Consider the following 21628-nt stretch of genomic DNA (forward strand, 5'->3'; position numbering starts at 1 on the left):
ATCTAATACAGATCACATGCAATGTAGTACCATGAGTAACAACCAGGCTGTAAAAACTCTGAAAATGGTTCTGTACCAATTAAATTGAGAAAAATGGAAAAGTATGTAATCTCTAAAGGCACTTGGGATTAAACATAAAGAGGGACTTGCTTTGCAATAGTGCATTAACTTCCAGGTCATAGGTGTTTTTTTCTGCCTTCGGATATCGAAGAGATGTGTGTGGTATACACTATGCTATGGTTCAGAAATTAGGATGGTGCAGTGTGACTTTCCACAATGCAATGAGCAGGAAGTGACTTCTTTTTCCTTTTTTCTGACCCGTCTCCGCTCATGGTCTGAGTGATACCCTCAGGGGCTGGAGAACCAGGTTCAGATCCCTCCTCCTTCATGAAGAGTTCTGCTAGTACCTCCTAGGAATGTGATTTGGCAATGAAATCATTGTGGCATGTGTTGCCCTAAGTGACTCTTGCTAGTGCATAGCTCCCTTGTGTGACACATAAACACGTGTTGAGGTAAAGGCTGGAACAGAAAGTGAATTCTTTAACAAAATAAGACACAGCCTGTCTTTTTCTCTCATACTAAATGAGGTTAAATTATTTCATGAAAATGAGAACACTGTTCAGCAAGCACAATTCAGCAGGACTGACAGAGGGTAGGTATCTCACTCCAAAGCATCCAACAGCTTGGGCTCATGGAATTCTCCAGGAAACTGATCCCCATGCTTGAGCAGTCTCAGACAAAAGCAGGAACAAAACTGTTTGCCTACAACATTGAGAAATGTCCTTACTATCAGCCTATGTGGAAAACAATATGCCAGACTCTATTCCAATTTGAAAAGAAGTAGCACTTCTGCAAAAGTTTCCTTGAAAGTATACTAATAGAAGGGAACAAATGCCTGAAATATCACCTACGTGCTCTTTTGCCTGAGAACATCAGGCTATGTACCTCCCAAGGCACAACTAGCATTTTTTGGCATTTACAGCAAATTAAGGTTGAAAACCAATACGTCAAGTGAGCTGCAAACATTTTAGGGTTGAATGCTGGCTGAGAAAAGCTTTTACAAATGGCAGTTTGGGTTTAAGTCCTTAAAGTGGGGATTACATCAGAGAAAGATGCATTTCTGTGGTTGCAGTTGCTATGGATAAGTTGGCATGAAGACCTCAGTGGTATCTATAGTGTGTTAAGGTGGCAAAAGTGCCAGTCTGGGATCTGTGTACCTTTGAAGATTTAATCCTTGCTGCTGCTTTTTGTTTTTTTTTTTACCCTCCATTTGGAACATGTTAGTTCTTTAAAGTTTTCTCAGAGATTGTTTTAGGCTCATTTAGCAAAAATAAGTAAATTAATAAATTAATTAATATAACCAATGAAACAAAACCCTGAGCAACAGCCTTGTCATAAGATTCTTAAGATTTGGCAAACAAGATTTATTCCTTTTTTTTTTTTTCTTTTATCCTTTTTATTATATGGTGGCCAGAACTTGGCAAACAGACAAACAGTTTGTGTGCAGTCCAGAAAACACGATGCAGAACAACCACAAAAGACTGCTCAAAAACCATCAGGCACTTTACCCTCTCTTTAACTCTTCTTAATTCATTCTGCACACACAAAAAATGATTTTCCGGCAAACTGTTAGTATTTAATGCTACAAAGCAGCTTTTGACATAGTGTAATCTTTACTCTTTTTTTTTTCTCCTGTTCTTTATTTCATGAAGCAAATGAGTATAACTTCTACATAGCATCCAGCAAATGTTTTTAAATCACAAGTAAGTATGTTTTTTCCCCTAAAAGGTTCACCTCTTAATCCCTACTTGGTAAGAGTCAGCATTGATTTAATCAGTTTGCAGATTCAGTATGTATATTGACATAACACTTTGTTAGCAAGTATGTAGCATTATATATATGGCACAAAGAGAACTCTTATTCTGTACAAAAATATACTATCTCTACACATTTTTTATAAACTCATCAAGTTCTGGAACACAACGAGAATGGGGCATACTTCAGATGTGCTTTCTCATTTTTTAACTATAGCAATGAATATGAAACAAAAAGGAAGGTCAGAAAGTAGCAAGCATAACCAGTGGGTGGCACTGTAAAATAAATGTAAGACCAAGCAAGAAGAAAAGCAAGCAGCACAGCAATAAAAACAAGGAAGGAGAATAACTGTTGGATACTTCAGACGTTTATAAGATTTGTGGGTATCCAGCATTTATTTAATGCTTTCATTTCACACTTTCCAAGTTACATATTGCATTGTAAAACTGCTATGTACTGCGATCAGGAAATAAGCATCTTGGAGCATATGGTTCTTGATCAGATCTGAATTCATTTATTTCATCATCCTTCCCATGACTTACTGCAATTGTGTATTTATTTATTTATTTTTAATGCTTTGGAGCACAAAGGGAAGCAATAAGAAGCTGAAATCTAAGTGATAGAATAAATATCCTAATGAATATCAACAGCTGGACATCTTTGCTTTTATTTGTCAATAAACACAGAATAACAAATAAGTGAAATATCCTCCTGTGTTAAACAGCAGGAAGGAAGCATTACTGTATGCTTGCTTGAATTTAGTACATGTAAAGTATTTCAAACTCCAGCCTCATTTGTGCCTTTTAGGTGCTGTCCTCCAAAGTCATTCACATAGTTTTGCAAAGCCCTGTCTAGTATCTCCTTTGGTACTCAAAAGCTTTAAAAATGTATATTGTCAACAATATCTGGAATAATTATTACAGTTACCATAGAACCACTTGGACCCACGGGGCTGTATTTTCCAAGCATTCTTTATTTAGTGATGCTGCTTCTTCTGAGTTCCTGCCTTGAAACACATCTTGCCACAACAGCAGCTGTGCTCACTGGCAAAGCCATCGACACTGCCTTTAAGCAGGGTAAAGGTGATGCCATCTACTTTCCTGGCCCTGTTGGTCAGTTCTAGTAATGCTTTAATCTGCTTGAACATCACACTACATTCTCCCCCTCTTCCATATTCTCAAATCCTGTAATACATACCTACTCGTAACTTGAAGTCATTAAAAGAATGCTTGTTTATGACATCCAGTTTCGCCACTAAGGCAAATGCAAACTCCACCATGGTTCCTATGTGCATATACTGTCGTTCAGGTTCCTGAATTGCCAAACAAACAGAATAAAATCATTTTATGTAGCTTTAGTTCCTGTGAGAACACATCCAAAATACCCTGAACGCAAAAGCACTTAAACTCTCAGGGATATCCTAACGCCAGGGTGGCTGCAGCAGAAAACTAATGTAGAAGATGATGTCCTCTGCAGCAGCACTTCAATCAAACAATGGCCAATAGACCATGTTGCATTTTACTTACATGATAAAGCAGTATAGAGTTGATACATTCAAAACATACTCAATATAAAATTTTGACTATCAAGCAACTGATTAGCCACTATCTATCTGTTCTACCAGCACTCACTGTCTATGCATGCCAAGGATTTGTACATTAATTTTCTCTGAGTGTCTGTTTCTGCTTTATGTCTCTTAATAACAAATGGTGCTTGTGGTCAGCCCCACAGGGACTCCTCCCTCTCACTGCTGCACTTTTCAGTACCCTTGCTAATGCTTACATTCCAGTGAGAGTCAGTTTTAATAGTTTCTCAGCTGATCTCATCTGGCAGAAGGATAAGGAGGCATATCTGGGAACTGTAATAGACCTGAAAATGAACAAAATGCAGGAGGAACAGAGGGGAAAGACAACCCATTCCCTGTTCAATACTTTGCTATTCCAGGGTGCACATTAGTTTCTAAGGCTATAGACTTAATGTTTTATCATATACTAACAGTATAGCCTGATTCTAAGCACTGCTTTGAGTCCTCTTAGGCTAAGGAGAGAAGTGATTTTCAAGCTCCTACAGCCCTGGATAGGATTTTCGCAAGAGAATGATTTCTTAAGAGTTAGACTTACTGATCTCTATAAGAAATGACTGAATCTTCCTTGAAATAAAGTGTCAGAGTTGATGGACAGATGACAACTTTGTAAGATGATTCATAGAGTACATGTATCAGTCTTGGTGGGACAGCAGCTCTTGCCACAGCTGTTGTTTAGATGAATTAAGCCTTCCTGTTTCCTTTGGAGATCACTCCTAGCTAAGACAGATGGTATCCTACCTAGCTGATACATTGAGACCCTGTCTTTAGGCACTTAGTCTTCCCTGAGTTCTTGTATTGAAATGGGGGCTGTGCTCAGCAATATGCCTAGCTGTCAGTCATTGTCACACTAGGTACGGCAGTATCTGTGGATCTGCAGCATCTGGACTGAAGAGACCTAAGATTTGATGGATTTCAAAATGTGTACGAAATCACCAAAGGAACACTAAGACTTGGATCTCCTGATTTATAATTTGCAGAAATAACTCAAACAATACAATTTCTTGCAGCACACACACTAAATTTACTAGTGGTTAAGAACTCCTCTGTGTGTTCTCCAGTCTATGGTCTTACATTTCCTTCATTTTCTTCACCTCCCTGTACAGAATGTCAGGGCTAATTTGAAATTATTCTTTTTTTGTCCTCAAGATTATTAAGGTCTAGTTCAGGTGTTAATTGCTTCTCTTTAGAAGGAACATGAGTTTGTCAGGAGACGTTAATCCTTATCAGGGAACATACTGATTCATTACTGCTGTATCTGTTGCTCACCAGTGATCTGATGAAGGCTTTTGTTTCAAAGTTATGAATTGCTTCTCCGAACTTCATTTCTACTGACTGCACATAGTTCTCAATTCTACTACATTAAATAAATCAGAAACAAAGGAATCTGCTTTAAGCATTGAGCCTGAAGGCTCTTTAAGTGTATGGTTAATAAGGCTACCCTGCACTCTCAACTTTCAAAGGAAAATAGTGATCCCAACACTCTCCTTTGGACTCTAAGTTCAGTTACTTCTGCTGCAGCATGTAGCAATAAAATGCAGAATTATATTTAGAGTAGAAGGCCAAATTTAGACATAACATTTTAAAACTGCAATGTGAAAAAAAAATTCAGAAACTTCCAAATAAAAGCGTACACTTGATCAGTAAGAAATAAAATTGAGGCCAAAGTGTTACATGTAAGCTGCTGTTTAATGAACAGAATTTTAGGCTTTACTTGAGCATGATTTTTATTGAGCATGAACTTTTTTCTGTACCTGATACTGTTCTTGGTTGGGCGTAGCACTCAATCCTGTTGCTGCCATGTATGTGCTTCCAATGGTCTTTATCTTTTCAACTCCACTGAACTTTGGTTTAGATAATAACTGGAAAACGAGAACAGTTATTCATTATTGGGATCAACAGCATTCTTACTCTAAGTGCTTGTTTCTCTAACAGAATTCAAGAGATCAGTACTTTAATTCACAAATATATACAGGATGGCCTTAAGGATGGACAAAGAAATGGATACAGGAATAGTTCCCAGAAAAAGGGAAATCATGTCTCCTAAAATACACTTTTATCATAAAGGGACTAGATTTTCATTAGTGAGACTGAACTTCATCTTCCTGTCCATTTAGCTCTTAAAAATCAGTAGACTTTACACTCATTTGACAGTGGAACCAAATCACTTGATGAGCCAATGGTTGAGCCGCAAGCAGCTTTCTGAAAGTAAGCATCTCTTCTAGTTGAGATGGTAAGAATTCTAATTCATAACCCAGGTTGTTTTGAACATTCCAAAGTTATCAAAATGGGTTTGCTGCTAAAATTCCCTCCACAGCTGCAGAACTGCAAATCCAGTCTGTGTTCTCTGAATCATGACACACTCTTAACACCTTCTTTGGATATCTTTATCACCAGCAACTTAAAGACAAATACTGTTCTCAGTGAGACCTTTAGGTATGACTTTTCACAGTCTATCTGTAGTTATAAACTCTGCGCTTGCCTGTAGCTTGGAGAGTGGAATGTTAAAACCTATACATTCCTAGGGGTAATTCACATACCAACTGATCAACATGTTGTATAATCAAAACAATGCAGGTTATAGAATCATGGAAATGACCTGCAAGTATTATCAAATCCAAATCCTGGCTCCATAAAGGACCACCCAAAAATCAGATATATGACTGAGAGCATCAAGATGCTTCTTGAACTCCTGCAGCTTGGGGCTGTGACCACTGCCCTGGAGAGCCTGTTCTGGTGCCCAACTACCACCTTCTTAGTGAAGAACTTTTTCCTAATCTCAAGCTTGACCCTCCCTTGATACAGCTCTGTGCTGTTCCCTCAGGCTCTGTCACTGTCACCAGAGAGCAGAGCTCAACGCTGCCCATCCACTCCCCTTGTGAGGAGCAGCAGCTGCCATGAGGCCTCCTCTCAGCCTCCGCTGCTCTGGGCTGAATCAAGTGGCCTTAGTCATCCTCCATACATCTTGCTCTCAGACTCTTCAGCACCTTCACATCCTGCTTTGGATGCTCTCCGAAGATGTAAAAGTTTAGGGCACAAACTTAGGTACTTTACCTTGGCATTAGTATTTGGGAACAGTTAATATACGGCATGTAATGTGCCTTGTGAACTGCAGATAAAGGGCAGAATTTCCCCATCATGTATATGCATTGGATTCTCACTATTGAGACTGAAAAGCAACAGAATATGATGTCAGATCAATAGTTCATTTATTCCACATAAATCTCTTTTTCCTTTAATATTCTCTGGAAACAATTTCTACATGACCAGACATACAAAAGTTCTTTTCTGACAGCTCTTCCACTCTCCTTTTCAAGTACGTTTGCTTACTGTTGCATACTCTGAGTTATTACGATTGAAACCATATGTTGATTGTTGTTAGAAGTACATACATCATCAAAGTCAGCAATGATCTCATTTAGCAGCCTGAGACATTCCAAGCCTTCCTTATTTACATCAGATTCTGTATAAAATTCCTTGAAATCCGGAATAGAGGCAAACATGACACAGACACAGTCATATGACTGATGATAGAGATCCTGTCCAAAAGAAAATAAAAAAAGAGAAAAGAAACTTGTTATACCCAGCTCTAAAGAAGGTTCTATGATAACAGGCAGTGACCCAGTTCTGAAAAGGAAGATGGTGCCATGAATGGAAACTTTTAAAACAGTGTTCTAGTATTTTTTGCATTTAGTGGCATTTATTGATCTTTAAACACCATACAGACTTGTTAAACATAGTCAACGTAGCTGAAAATTTTTTGGTGTTGTACAGTTACTCCTTTTTTTCACCTGAACATTTGCTCAGTAAGAATAAAATGTTCACTGATTTATTAGATAGGGATCACTTCTGAGATTTGTAGTGAATTTGGTTTGGCTTGCATGGTTGAGACTATATTTTGCAAAACAGTCTCTGATTTTTTATTAGCTGTATCATTATAATAACTAGAAAGAACTAAAAAATTGAAGCAAAATCTCAACAGTAGAGCACTACAAAAGCATAATATGACACAACCCTGACAGATCCTAATCTAAAATGACAAGATGCCTAATAGGACAAAATAATTGTCCTTTCTTTTCCACAACAAGGGGCTTAACGAGATAGATCAGTCACTTGAACTTAAACTTACTTATGTGTCACATTCTCCATAGCATTCTGTGAGCACTGAAATGAGAGCACCTCTGCTCCACAGGAAACCTCTGATGATAAAAACAAATCCCCTTATCCCTTCCCTCAGTTTCCTTTCCAATGTCCTCTATCATTAGAATCTCTCTGCTTTCAGGACAAATTTATGTCCTGAAAAAAGAAAAGAAGGACTATTTATTAAACTAATAAAAAAAGTATGGAAATCCATACACAGAGGTAATCACAATAATAAGGGATGCTGTAAGCTAGTATAATGCCAAATTCCGTTAAAGGTATTTGAGTAGAGCATGGATTTCAATATTCTTGTGAATAAGATGAATATTCTATAATTTCAAGAAGGATCAGATATTTTTTCCCTCTTTACTTGTCCAAAGTTTGTTTTTTCAATTTTGCTTGCAGTATATTTCTTTCCTTTTTTAAAGAACGTGGTGAATCCACATGAGTGTGCACAGACACGGTGAATCCAAGTTGGTGATGTTAACTGAAAAATAGCAGAACTGATCATGGTAAATGGTAAAGCTTGTTGACTGTCTCAGCCCAGAACAGGTGTGAGACAGACAGACAGGAGCACGAGCAGTTGGAGAAGCTAGATTGTTTACTATAAGACTTTTCTTCCCTTTTATTTCATAAGGATTATATAATCACAATGTCCTTGAAACTCCTCAAGCATCCTGCCCATTGAAAAGAACCAGTACACTGGCAATACTTCTCTGTCATCTATTTGTTCCATTCCCATAAACATTGGATTAATTTGTGTATTTCCTCCTGCAGTGTTCAAGTCTATATATATATAAAAAAAATCAATTTAATTCATACAATAATACAGGGGAAAGGAGAGTCCGCTGGCTAGATGATATCAAATGAATTTGAGTAATACACCTGAATAAAGCATGTCATTTGAGAGCACAATCATCTTACGTCTGTGTCTATGTCATCTTATGTATAATGGCTAGTGACATTCTGGGACAAGTGTATCTGGAAAGTCGCTTTACTGCCAGACAGGCACAGTCCTTTCAGACAGTGCTTCTCTCTCTTGGATATAAGGAAAAAATGGAGGTCACTTTTCCTAATGCAAGGACTCAAGAGGGGTGCCTGAAACAATACAGGATGACTCTGACTCTAAGCATTTCAGAGGGACCTGAGCATCTCTATGCTCTCTTTACACATTAACGCAGGTCCAGACTCTGTAATACTGAAGTGGCGTGTACCAGCTGCTTTCTTGAGTGTCTTTGCACTCAAACCAGCTCAAAATTAGTGAAGTGGAGCATCAGAACAAATTTATAGACCCGCTCCTCAAATACTTAGCCTTTGCATTCTGGTTCACATCTACCCACTTCAAATTTACCTCAGGCATGTCTACACTAAAGCTACAGTAGTGTTTGCTTCTAAATAAATTCAGAACTTAAAATCTGGTAAGCTGAGTGCTCATCTTAGGTTAATTTAGCAGAATAGGCACAGAAGTTACATGATGTTGTTCATCTCATTTTTCCTAATTGCTCCTAATATCCGACCTGAACGTCCCTGGTGCAACTTAAGGCCATTCCCTCTAGTCCTATCGCTAGTTACGTGGGAGAAGAGGCTGACCCCCACCTCATTACAACCTCTTTTCAAGGAGTTGTAGAGAGGGATAAGGTCTCCCTGAGCCTCCTCATCTCCAGACTAAACAACCCCAGCTCCCGCAGCCACTCCTTATAAGATTTGTGCTCCAGACCCCTCACCAGCTTTGCTACCCTTCTCTGGATATGTGTATGAAACACAAGTGATACAAAACTGATTCTTCTTACCGCTCCATAATTCAGGAACCAGAAGACAAATAAGAAATTTACAGGTTGAATAAGGAAAAAAAATATGTGTATATATATGTATGTATAGCTTGTTGCTATTTACCAACATGAAAGACAGGAGCTTGGGGGATTAAAAAGTTTAGTATTTATGGGAATACTAGAAAAATATCTAACTATGAAGTGTTTAATAGGTTTTTGCAGAAGGAAAATATGCCCTAACATTTACAAAATACAAAAGCAGAATGGGTGAATAATACATTAATGTGCAGCTGCTTCTAGAACTTCTGCTGAAGATTAGTGCCTGGGCCAGGCAGGTCACTGGATCACTGATGCATGGCAATGCCTGCCTTCTTTGCCAGTGAAGAACGTAAACACAGAGCCCAGATGGCATTAGCGATTAGGAAGTGCCTTTGCTGTCTTCCCAGAAAGCAGGTGTAGCCCAGAAAAAATCATGGCAACTTGCATGATGCACAATCACAAGGAAAATGATATGAGTAACCAAGAAACAGGAACATAGATAGGAACAGAAATGCTGCTGTGACACAGAAAGGGTCAGTGTGTTGTACACTGTTGGCTGGCAGCAAGGGACAAACAGCTTGTAAACAAGGACTGCATGCCCTAGTGCTACAAAGAGAAATCCTCCTTTCCTCTAAAGAGTTATCACTCTTTCCCCCACCTCAAAAACAAGTACACAGAATTGTATACGAACACTAATCATGTTGAAGCACAGCAACAGCGTCCCATTTCTCTTCCTTCTTCTTTAACAGTAAGGCAACATCCATCTCTACTAATGCTTTGTAGCGTAGTACCAGAATAGAAACAACAAATGGCACTGTTTAGAACCATGAGTGGTAATTGCAGCTGTCATAATAAATGTCAGGCAATTTTAAGCAGACATTCCCCGCTAGTTTATTGCGATCATTCATAATAATAAAGGCTATGGTAATCAGGTGTCTTAATTTTCCTTTGAGTATTTCTCATGAAAGAGTGCTCTCCAAAATGTTTAATCAGAAAATTAAATGCAATATAATTCCAGGACGGAATTGCATTCTTTCAGCACAAATAAAATCACTCTCTCTTCTACCATTAGTTCTTTCTTTTTTTTTCTTTTCTGAATTCTTCCTGGTCAGCTTTTTATACTGTCCCATCTTCTCAGTACCTGCAGACCTTCTGAGGATGAAGGAGGCCAACTGGTCCCCACCCCATACAGCTCATGGAAGGCTACAGCAGTTGGCTTGTCTGGGGCACAATTTCTGCTGGCTCCATTCTGCAGCTAATGAAACAAGATTACTCTTGGTATTCAACTCAGCAACATGCTTTCAAGTTAGCTCCCAGCAAGAAAGCTTCCTGAGTGCTTCTTAGTAATAGGGAAGCTGAATGCTTACAGCACAAAGGAGAAGGGTGCAGAAGCCAGCTGCAGAAGAAGCCTGCTTCCTGCTTTTTGTTTTATGTTTGTTCCTCTGTCTGTCAACTGGAAAGTACCCTATTTGGTATCCAGTGTACAGTCAATAAGCAAAAAATCCAATTCTGGAGACTGATAAAGCAAACAAACTTCTACTACATTTACCTGCTTTGAAATAATTTCACTTTCACCACATCAATATTACTCAACTTATGTGCTGTTATGAAAAGACCTTAATTGCTTTTTTGAAAGTACAATCTTAGTACTCTCAGTTAGCATTTATCCACACTTTTTTCTTCCCTTTCATTCCTGAAGCATTTCATTCAGCAGCATACTTAGTCTTCCATTTCCTTCATACAACTGCATGCAAAAAATTCTGGGACAAGTAACGTTCATCCATTAGATAGACAACAGTATATATATAGCCTTATTGAGTGCTTGCCTCGGAGGAAGATGCAGACAAATTTCAATTCATTATCTGATTATCTAAACATTCACAGAAATAAAACAAGATTTGACCTGCTGTCATCTATTTTTAGATGTTTAGACATAAAAAAACAAACATACTGAATCTGCTTTAAGGCTTGATATGTCCTTGCAGATTCTAAGACAAGACGTGACTGATGTTCATATTCCTTAATATTTCCAAGGATTTGTGAGGTTGCTGCTTCTTTGAAAACTGTGTTTAAAGATAAACAAAGCAAACTCAAGGTTTTTGGTTGTTTTTTTTTTTATTATTATTATTTTTAATTTTTTTTTTTATTATTTTTTAAATGGGATGCCACTAAAATCACATCAACTTCTTTTTATTTTAGCTGACATTAAACCAGAGTTCAGCAGACTACCATTTTTCATCTTCACTAAATTTACTGAAGCTCATTTCAACCCAAGAATCTTGAGGGGTGACAATATAAATCCAGTTGCCAATACAAGAGTGAGCAGATGGTGTTGCTCTGCTGGGGAGCAGAGATGGAATAGCACACAAATGAGAAAGCAATCTCCTGATGGTTTGCTGTGTTTAATGCCTGAACTGAGAGCCGGAGCTGAGCCAACCTGGCTTTCAGCCAACATCTTCACTGGATTCAAAGGAACCCCACAGCAGTTTTCATTCAACATTAGCTATCAAGTGAATGTTTACAGGTAGTACTAAAGTACTGATGTAAACTACATTATATTACTGCTTAGTGAAAAACCGCAGTGAAAGGGAAAATGTTATCCTTCTCTATTCAGGAGATCAAAATAAATCCCCTCCCCTCTTCTGTCTGTTTTGGAACAATTGTTTTATGCTTAAGTAATTCTAACTGTTGCATTTAAGATATGTAGAAATTACTACTTCCTCTTTATCTGTCTGGCTTTTTTTCTTTTGTTTTTATCATTTTTTCCATTGTTAAAACTACAAAGCAGCATTAGGAGTAGATCTGACTACCACTTAAGTCAGCAAGAGTCTTTTGGTAGACATTTCCAAAGCCTGGATTAAGTCTGTTGTCTGTGAGTAAATAGCTATTTCAGTGTTCAGCACCTCCTTCCAGAATTAATACAGCCACTGTTTCAGGGAAGAGGTTAATTTTCACATTTATAAGCAAGGTCTCCAGTCACCACAAGCAATTTCAAAACCTGGATGCAGCTCCACTCTGATCACGAAGAAAAATGTATCTCAATACATATGCTTCAAATTTAAATCCTTGTGGATTCAATTATCCTTTTCATTTTCTCCCCATTTTCCTCCTCTGCCACAAGGCAAAGTGTACTGCCACTTAAAACAGTTTCACATTTTTTACTGCAAGGTACTAAGGTGATTCAGTGCTCAGAAAAGCAGGGGGGAAGTAAAATGACTGTAAATCTATAATCTGACTGTATGGACCTACTGTTCAACTCAGCATGAAGTGCTATTTCTATAATGCACTGCCTTTGGACAGAACACTGCCTTTGGACAGAGAATATACAGAGATGGCTGACCTCGTTCTTCAGGTTTCTTGCCAAGAAGTGTTCAGCTACGTGGGCTGGAAGCACATTCTCCAGAAGCACTCGATTTAGGTTCTCCATGGTTTCAATCTCCTCCCGCTCTTTTTTGAACTTGTTCTTCCACAGGAAGTCTAACCTACAGTAATATTCATTCTGTTACAAGAGGACACAGAGGTAAAGAAACAATCGGCATCTTGTCCTGCTGGAGTACAGGTTTAAGAGACAAAATAAGCACAGTACATCACCTTTACAAGGATATTATTTGGCCATTCAAGTACAATTCCAGATTCCACAGAAATTAACCCCCAAGCCCACACCACATGGTACACATTTCATCAAATTTATAAATGCTCCCCACCATGAAAAAAAAAAGGGGAGGGGAGGGGAAGAAAAAAGCTCAGAAATAAGCCAAAAGATGCAGGGTCATTGAAACAAAGGAAGATTTCCTTACGTACGCTCATGTTCTCGAAGAAATTCACTCTACAAATCAAACACTGTTATGGAAATAACTTGCAGTTCTGCAATACAGTATCTAATTTATCTAAAGAGAATTTTACTTATGCTAGAGGGCATTTCAGGAAGACCCTAACTTTTACCAGCTTTAACTTATGTAATGCTAATTTTCTGGTAAAAAAGAAAAAGGTAGCAGAAAAAAATTTAGCCTACTGATACACCTTCGTTGTTCAAGAGACAAACTTTCTCCTTTTAGTATGCACACAGCAAAAATGCTACTGCTTTAGAATAGCAAGAGATTTTTAAATTGGAGTGTTTTGAAGACTATAAAAAATGGCCCATCTTGTTGCTTTCTGATTTTCTCTTTAAAAATATAAATAATGCTACATTCTGTGATTCTATGATTCTATCCTTCTCTTCTTGTTGTACCTCAATTAGTATTTTTGAAGATCTGGTTACTTTTTGTGCACTTCTGCACTCCTTTTCAATAATTTCAAGGCTTTTTGGTGAATTCTATACCATTATTTCTACATTAAAGACTCCACTGGCCTACATCTTTGGAGCTGACGTAAGTCAATATCTCAGTGCAGTTCAGTGGCTTAACACTACCCTGCAGCCTGAATGAAGGCTGAGTTATTAATCAGGAGAACATGATTATGTTCACAATCTTATGTAAAATCCTGAAAATACTAGCCATTATTACTAGCAGCCAGTAAGTGTTTAAATAAAAACATGACAGTAGTCCTTGTGACTGGATGTCTGCTGTCATAGCTCAAAATGATTCATGAGTACTTTGTTGAGATCACAGCCAAAGATAGGGCAGGAAGTTGAAATGAATTTTGCAAGCTTCTAAAAAGCACGGAATTTAGAACTGGTGAAGCAAAAAAATGGATCCACTGAGAAACTGCAGGATGAAAAAAATATTAAGAGAGAAACCACACCTCCACACATTGCTTTAAATCGGTTGATAGGACCTTGGTACTGTTTAGATATTTAATGGGAAAATAAAAAAAAAAAAAAAAAAAAAAAAAAAAGGATAATTCATACCACAGCATCCTTTAGTGATTTTATTTTATTGTGCTATACTAGGAATATAAGTATATCTCTTTTCTTATGATATACTAGGAAGGATAGAATGCACACCTCAAATGAACTGCCACAGAGAGATTCTGGCTCTTCTAACACAAAGTTAACACTGTTCTGAACATAAAGTGGGTCTTAATGTCTTATAGCCGATCATGCTCTGCCTCAGAAGTCTGGACTTGGTATGTCAAATAAGCAAGCAAGCTGGCTATTTTTAATTAATTACGTTACTAAAGGTTATTTGCAGATTTTAAACAAATGAAGAGAAGGCACAGACTTAAATACACATAAAGACATGCATGAAGGAAGACACCGAACTTGAAAATAGGCTTCTGCTAGAACTTGGAAACAGAACTGTCATTGCTTTGGTCATTGTGTTCTGTCATTGTTCTGGTACCAAATTGCAGTTCTCTCTCTTGTAAGTCTTGAGGTCATGAACAGCTTTTGTTCAAAACTGATCATGAGATTCAAAATATATGCAGTCACTTTTGTAGAATTTTTGTCTTATTCTTCTATTAATATTTACATATTCAAGTTCCCCACAAAAATGATAAACTTAATGCCACCACATATGCATTAATGCAGAACAAATCCAATAAACTGTCTTCATGTAGAAAAAATCCAATAAAACACTCGGATGCCAAAATCATTTACGTAAATTGTCTAAAGTAAAGTGGACGCATGGCTTAAAACAGCAATTAGGTATCCATACACTGTATCCAATTTGTACTGAAAACAAACTGAGATAAGCTTAGTCTTCAGAATGATGTTTCTGCTTTAGGAGATAATATGAAGGAGATAATGTATTTACATTTTTGTTATGCATTGAAATACAGGATAGAAAAACAAATGTCAAAGAGAACTCAGAAAACGGGGAAAAAAAGCAGAAGGTACTCTACAATTTGATTTGTAATTAAAAAATGTCAAAGGTTATTTCAAAATGCGTACTTACATTTTTAGAAGCACGTAAGCCCTATCTTAGTAAAGCTTATTTTAGATTGTTAGGGTTTTTTTTGTTTGTGCAATATACCCAATTTATTTTAAACATCTTTGAAGACCCTGCTCAAACTTTGAAGCCTTACAGTCATCTGAAAGCCAAGATTTCTTCCTACTTTACATGTAATCTACAGAACCTTTTTAACATCTCACCACGAAAATATCTCAGAATGGCTTTCATCCATAGGCAGGCGTGATATCAAAGCATGTAAGGCAATGAACCCCAGAGGTTCAGATCAGTGGTAACTTGTTCTTGGGCAAAAGCAGTTGGGCGTATCAAAACCTGACTTAGGACTTACGTCTGATGAGGCAAAGGTAGCTAGGTCTGTATTTCTAAACTCTTATGCAATATTCACCTGGACCTATTTTCAGTATTCTCAGAATGAGGCAACTAACTGAATGAACTTTCTCTCATTGCTATAGAAAGTTACACAGAAAGCCAAAACAAACAGCTCATGAGTTTGTACCATCCATGTGTGTAGTCACAGGAGATGCACACGTGCTGAAGGGGCAGAATGACAGTAATACTAATGCAGATAAGATCACTTATAGAAAATAACAAGTGGGTTATCATTCAGGTGAGGAAGTTAAGAAAATTCCACAGCCATTACTTACAGATAGTTAAGTCTGAGGAACTGTTTCAGTATGGAGCATTAGTAGAAGTGTCTTCTTATGGCACATTTGTAAGTAAACCAGCAGGAAGTCACCAGCACGAAAAGTAACTGAATGAAAAGCTGCTGTTCTGAAATTTGTGGTGCATTGCCTTATTGTTCAAAACCTCCAGTGTGTTGGAGAACTGACAAATGTTCAAATTTTGGAAACCTTTGGAAGAGAACTGAGGTGACATTGAGAACCACAGACAAAGGTGTGTTAAGGAGCTATTTAGACACGTTATCTAACACTGATATAATGAGGAATTATTGATACAGTCTATGTAAACATGCCTCCATCTGTCACAAATACACCAATGGTCTGTGAATAGAAGTGAACTTCCAAATAAATGTTCATCAATTTTTTTCAGAAGAGGCTTTTTAAAAGATTACAGCACCTAAGGAAAAAAAAAAATGGAATAAAACCTCTTGGCTAAAAATCACAACAGATACTACAAACAGTTTTCACTGCCACACACATCTGAACACTAAAACAGTCGGTGAAATTCAGTGTTTATAAACACAATATAATTTTGGGAGAAGCAAAATATTTACTCAAAGACTAACCAGGTCTATGTAATATTATATGAAGATAAGAAAAAAAGTCACATGCTACATCAATACTGGTAATTCACAATGTTTAAGGCTTAAATGTGAGCACACTCTGTATTTTCAGGCAGAGTTGGAGAGAATTGCCTGTGTGCTGCCCAACTGTTTCAGAGAACTTAGATGGCATGTATGCAGACTGAAATGTGTCACTTATAGCCTATGCTGACATGACCATGGAAAAGAAAAGCAATTCTACTTTTTCCACCTCATGCCCATCCTACAATTATTCTTTGGGCACAAGCACTGATGCCTCCAAACCACAAAAAACACTCAGCAAAATGATCTGGCTGAAAACCAACCATTTTTCCAGGGCTGATTTTTAAACCAGACCCTATTTTGGAAAGTCCTAGCTCTTTCAGCAGGAATCATGGTTGTGCATCTAAGAGTATTACCTGAACCTGGGAGTTAAGTTTGCTCATAGAAGGTGTGCTGATACACTAGCGCTGCCTCCCTCCACCTCCATTCCACCGTACATGGATTCTTTCTGCTGCTTTTGCATCACCCAGCAGCAAGGAAACTCATGGGGCTGGGTTATAGGAAAACACTCACATTTTGTTTAGGTGAACTTTCTGATAACTTGCCCTGGGGGCAGAGAAGCACCAGTGCCAGGAGAAGGGAAGTGGAAGGAATACCCCTTCTTATTAGTGGCTATTGTCTTTAACACCCTTAAAACATACAAGTACTAAGAGACAAGAAAAGAAAAGCTATTATCTGCAAAGTTGAAAAATGCAGTAACAAAGAGAAAACGATTTGCGTATTACCCTCTGTGGAAGAAGGGTGCAGAACTAGGAAAGGACTCGACCAGAACTATAGCAAGAGGAAGACTGCAACAGACCATAAAATCAGCCTACTAAATCCATGAGTTTTGCTGCCCTATGACAGCTGGGAACACTATTTCCCAGATTTTTTGCCCTTGAGAACACAAACTGCAATGTCAGAGACCACTGTCATTTTGGGAAAAATGTTCTTCCCTTCAACATGTTTGCCCAAGTAGATGCTAGTGAGTAACGCTGTACTGGTTTCTTCCAATTTCCATAAATACATTTGAGATGAGACGTGTCCAGTATCTAGGGGAAAAGTGTGCAGAATAAATGCCATTCATCACTTCTCCTGAAAGGGAGATGAAAGGATGGGCAACCATTAATGTGAAAAAGTAATGCAAGATTTGCTGTGTGCTTTTTGGGATATGGGAATTTTACTTATTCCTTATGATCAATTTGTGAAGGTTGAAAAGTTGCCTAAAATAGTAGAAGTAACAGGAGTAATAGGTAAGAATCTATCCAAATATTTGTCTAGTTTTCTAATTTAACCAGCTGATCTAAAATACATATCCAAAAGATAATGCCTGTCCTTATAAAAACTGGCCCCGTTAAACTCTTACACTACTAGAGAAACAATGTTACTGTAGACATTACTAGAAAAGGAATTTAGAACAGACAGAAAGCAGCTTTCCATCACTGTCCAAATCTACAGTGCATCTACTCCTTGCTCCTTTTACCTCTAAAATAATACAAACACTAGTCAGAAGAAGAGCTGAGAAGCAGCGGAATGGCAGAGATAGTGGCAGAGGCGATGGTCCACACCAGAAGCAGCAGAGACACTGCACATCAGGAATTCCTCCTCTAGTCCCACTTCTTTCCTTATCCTCTTTTCACAGTAGAATTAAAACATGGGCTTGGCACAGATTTTGGCAATGTGAGAGGAACAGGAGGGAAAATCAGGATAAATTTGCTGGAAGAAGAGTTTCCTGTTTTTCTCCAAGGCATTCACTACCAGCCAATATCACCAGCAGTAACCTAAAATGGCAGGTCTTAGTTCACAAATATATTAAAACTAATTTGTAACATCGGTTACCTTTTAGACTTTGCTTGAGAATGTCTGAAAACAGTTTTTTCCTTCATCTTCCTTAAATAAGAAAAAAAACTAGCAGAAAAATAAAGGCAACAGACTGAAGATCTACAAACAAGCAATATCATGATGAAGATCTCAAACCTACAGCTCTGAAAGCAAAAGACTGTTACTTTTACAAGCTCATTTTTTCAATAGCTGCGAGCCAGGAAGCAACCAGAATGCACTGCTGCAGTACACAGATCAGAAGCTGTACTGCAGATGTCACTGAGCTCACACAGAAATACTCTCTGCTCTGTAAAAATCATGATCCTTTCCTATTTTTTCTTGATGTCGTGTCCACTCCTTTGATCTGTCACCTTGATCAACGGGGACTCCGTAGTGCTAAGAAGTATTTAACCCTACTTATATCTGTGTTGCAGCACTGCTCTCTGCAGCTAACATTAAATGAGCAATCTCCAGTATAGTGCTGATAGTAAGGCCGATGATGAATTTTACTCAAACTCAAAATTGTTCCCCTAAGCAAAACTATAGAAGATGCCAGATAGGAATTTTTTATCTAGTAACCTGGAGGGTCTGCTTGACAGTTTAAGTGACAGTCATTAAGTTCTGGGGAACTGTAATGTAAATGAGTGATTTAAAGACAGTATGACAGAAGAACCTTCCCAAGGCTGCAGGCTACATGTGTACAGGCTGCTCATGAGACCTCACATGGCTCATCTCCTCCATCTCGGAGCCCTGCCTTGTGCACCACGTCACTCCTGGCATGACAAGCTTCCAACTCTGAGGAGCTAGAGAGAGAGAACTGCCCTCACCCTGCCCTCAGCATGCAGTAGTGTCAGGCCACCTACACCACGTCAGCACCTACAAAGCACAACCGGGTAATGAAAAGAGGAGATCCCTGTCAGTTCACTGTTTTAATACAACTGTGGCCTCAGTAGGTGCTACACTGCTGCGTGCATGCTACATTGTTTCTGTGTCTGCCTCAAATGGTAATAACTGTGAAGAAAATAGCTTGTAATTAAGCAACTAGGGAGACAGCAGATGGATGCAGACAGATGGGAGCACGCTGGGAAGCTATGAGACAATATTGGTCAGCATGACAAGCAATAGTCACAGTGCACTATCAGCATAATGCCTACAGTCTCAGTGACAGCTATTGCAGAGTTACTGGTGAGTTTTAAGGACATACTGGAAGGCAATAAAGGAAATGATAGCTTTTTAGATGTTTCTGACACTGCTTTGAAAGGGTGTGGGGCAAAAAGGAACAGAGGTGCTTGTCAGAAAATCTGAAACATCTTTGAGAAGGCGGGAGGCTGGCAGTGCATCCACTGATGCAGATGGAAAGAACTGAGCATCTTACCTGTCTACCCAAAACCAGTAACGTGACGAAGAATATAAACAAAGAAATTGAGCCCATTGTCTTCAGGTCTTTCAGTATTCCAGGCCTATAAAATAAGAATGTAAGTAAACCAAGCTGCTCAAAAGTTGAAACAAAATTACTTCAGCACAAGAACAAAGGAAAGTCTGCAATTTATATACCTTCTGGTAATGTAAACTGTGACCACTTAAACAGCATATGCTTTATTATTTGGCAAAATATGATTTCTATAATGAAACTTTACTTCTACATCATTCTGTGCAAATGTACCCACATTTTGAAGTCCAGTACTAACATGAGGATTAATTAAGAATAATTTCCGTCTTTGTTAGCAAATGAAGACTGATTGGTGCTGTAAAGGCAGATTAAAAACAGTTTTTACTTAATACATGACTCCCATAATGGAAAGCTTGACCTTGTATCCAATGAATGTGAAGAAATGGATGCTGAGGCAGCCAACTCCCAAGATGTCTTTTCATTCAGAATTACAATAGGGACAAATGAGATCTTTTATTAAAAATTCTGCTTTGGGGAAAGATGCTATAAGGAATGGGGAACAGCTCACACTAGCACTCCACTACCGATGCCACTGAAAGAAGAATACTGATGAAAGATTTTGGAAGGAAAAGCCAAGAGACACACAAGCTTGACTGGCAAAATCAAAGCTACCAGAAGTACAAGATAAACGTAACTAGTCATGTCGTTCTCCATCCCACTACATAGGTATACCACTCACCCAATAGGAAAATAAAGATCTCTTTCTGTTCATTTAATAAACCGTAGGTCTGTTTGGTTGTAGTTTTGTTTTTCAAAGGCTAAGACTGCATTTGTAAAGTTTACAACAATATACTAGTTCTGAAAAAGTTGATTTTATTCAGCTTGCAGCAAATTTTCCTTAGGAGCCTTAATAATGTTCAAAACCATGTTTGCTAATGTCCTTCATTAAACCAAACTGTACTTTCTGTAATATGTGGTCTATGCATTTGGCACAGATTTATGTATTTTATTTTTATGCTCAACAGTGACAACAATTTTAAATTGTGGCTTGTAGATTATAGAGCCAAATACGTGAGAAATAAAAATGCTACATGACATCTTCCATAGCTAGTATTTTATTTCCATTAATTTCAGAATGATGGGGATTATTAACCTACCTTTTCAGGGGTGCTGTAGCGTACATAAATTTGCTGTAGTCATCCAGCATGGCCCCGTGAGTGTGCAGAAGGATAACATTGTAGCCCACTAATGCAATCAACATGATGACCATTTTCAGCTCATAATTTATCCTCAGAAAAACGGAACAGGAAATGAGCCCTAATATGCAGCTGTATATAAAATACTGGGAAAGGAAAACCGCATAGTAAATATTTATAGTTTGGCTGTCGAGTGGGATATTGCACATAATAAAATACATAGCTTTTAATAGAACACTAGCTTTTAAGAAAACATTAACTGACCACTTAAGCATGTTATTTATCACAATGCATAAATAATCATAGTACATATGTATTATGTACACGTTATGGTTTACAGACAGTAACAACCAGATACCGGTCTTCCATAAAATAGACTCTTTCTCTTACTAGGCTCAAATTCTCTCTAAACTCAGCAGAATTCAGATTATGATCCTCATTTAAGCTTTCTAGTTTTCACCCTTCACCACTTCTGAATTATTCGTCTCCAGTAGCAGTATGTCCTGTATGTGGGAAACCAGTGCTGGTGTGGAAGTTTGGTATGAAAGCCCACTGCCTGCATAATGACTGAATATTTGTTCCTGTGCGCCTCTTTATAGTTTTCACTCATATTTGAATACAAAAACCACCCTGTATTTATTACTGAGAATAAGGGAAGATCAAGGTCAAAATGCCTGAAGATCTGTAAACAATTTAGTTGTCCGTTTTTGCAGCATTGTTAAAC

At 38.0% G+C, this 21628-nt stretch overlaps 1 protein-coding gene across 2 annotated transcripts in view; it reads right to left on the reverse strand.

Annotated features, from left to right (window-relative positions):
* ADCY2 (adenylate cyclase 2) overlaps positions 1 to 21628 on the reverse strand; it is a 203536-nt gene that overhangs the window by 2819 nt on the left and 179089 nt on the right. For both annotated transcript variants that reach the window (XM_052703931.1, XM_052703930.1), the window contains 6 exons: positions 20866 to 21050; positions 19694 to 19778; positions 12686 to 12844; positions 6790 to 6936; positions 5152 to 5259; positions 3013 to 3127 (listed from right to left, as the gene is read on the reverse strand). In XM_052703931.1, the coding sequence (XP_052559891.1) occupies positions 3013 to 3127; positions 5152 to 5259; positions 6790 to 6936; positions 12686 to 12844; positions 19694 to 19778; positions 20866 to 21050 (799 nt within the window). The remainder of the gene's footprint in view (positions 1 to 3012; positions 3128 to 5151; positions 5260 to 6789; positions 6937 to 12685; positions 12845 to 19693; positions 19779 to 20865; positions 21051 to 21628) is intronic.

This window comes from Tympanuchus pallidicinctus, unplaced genomic scaffold (assembly GCF_026119805.1).
Source record: "Tympanuchus pallidicinctus isolate F22 unplaced genomic scaffold, pur_lepc_1.0 scaffold5, whole genome shotgun sequence".
Classification (NCBI taxonomy): domain Eukaryota; kingdom Metazoa; phylum Chordata; class Aves; order Galliformes; family Phasianidae; genus Tympanuchus; species Tympanuchus pallidicinctus.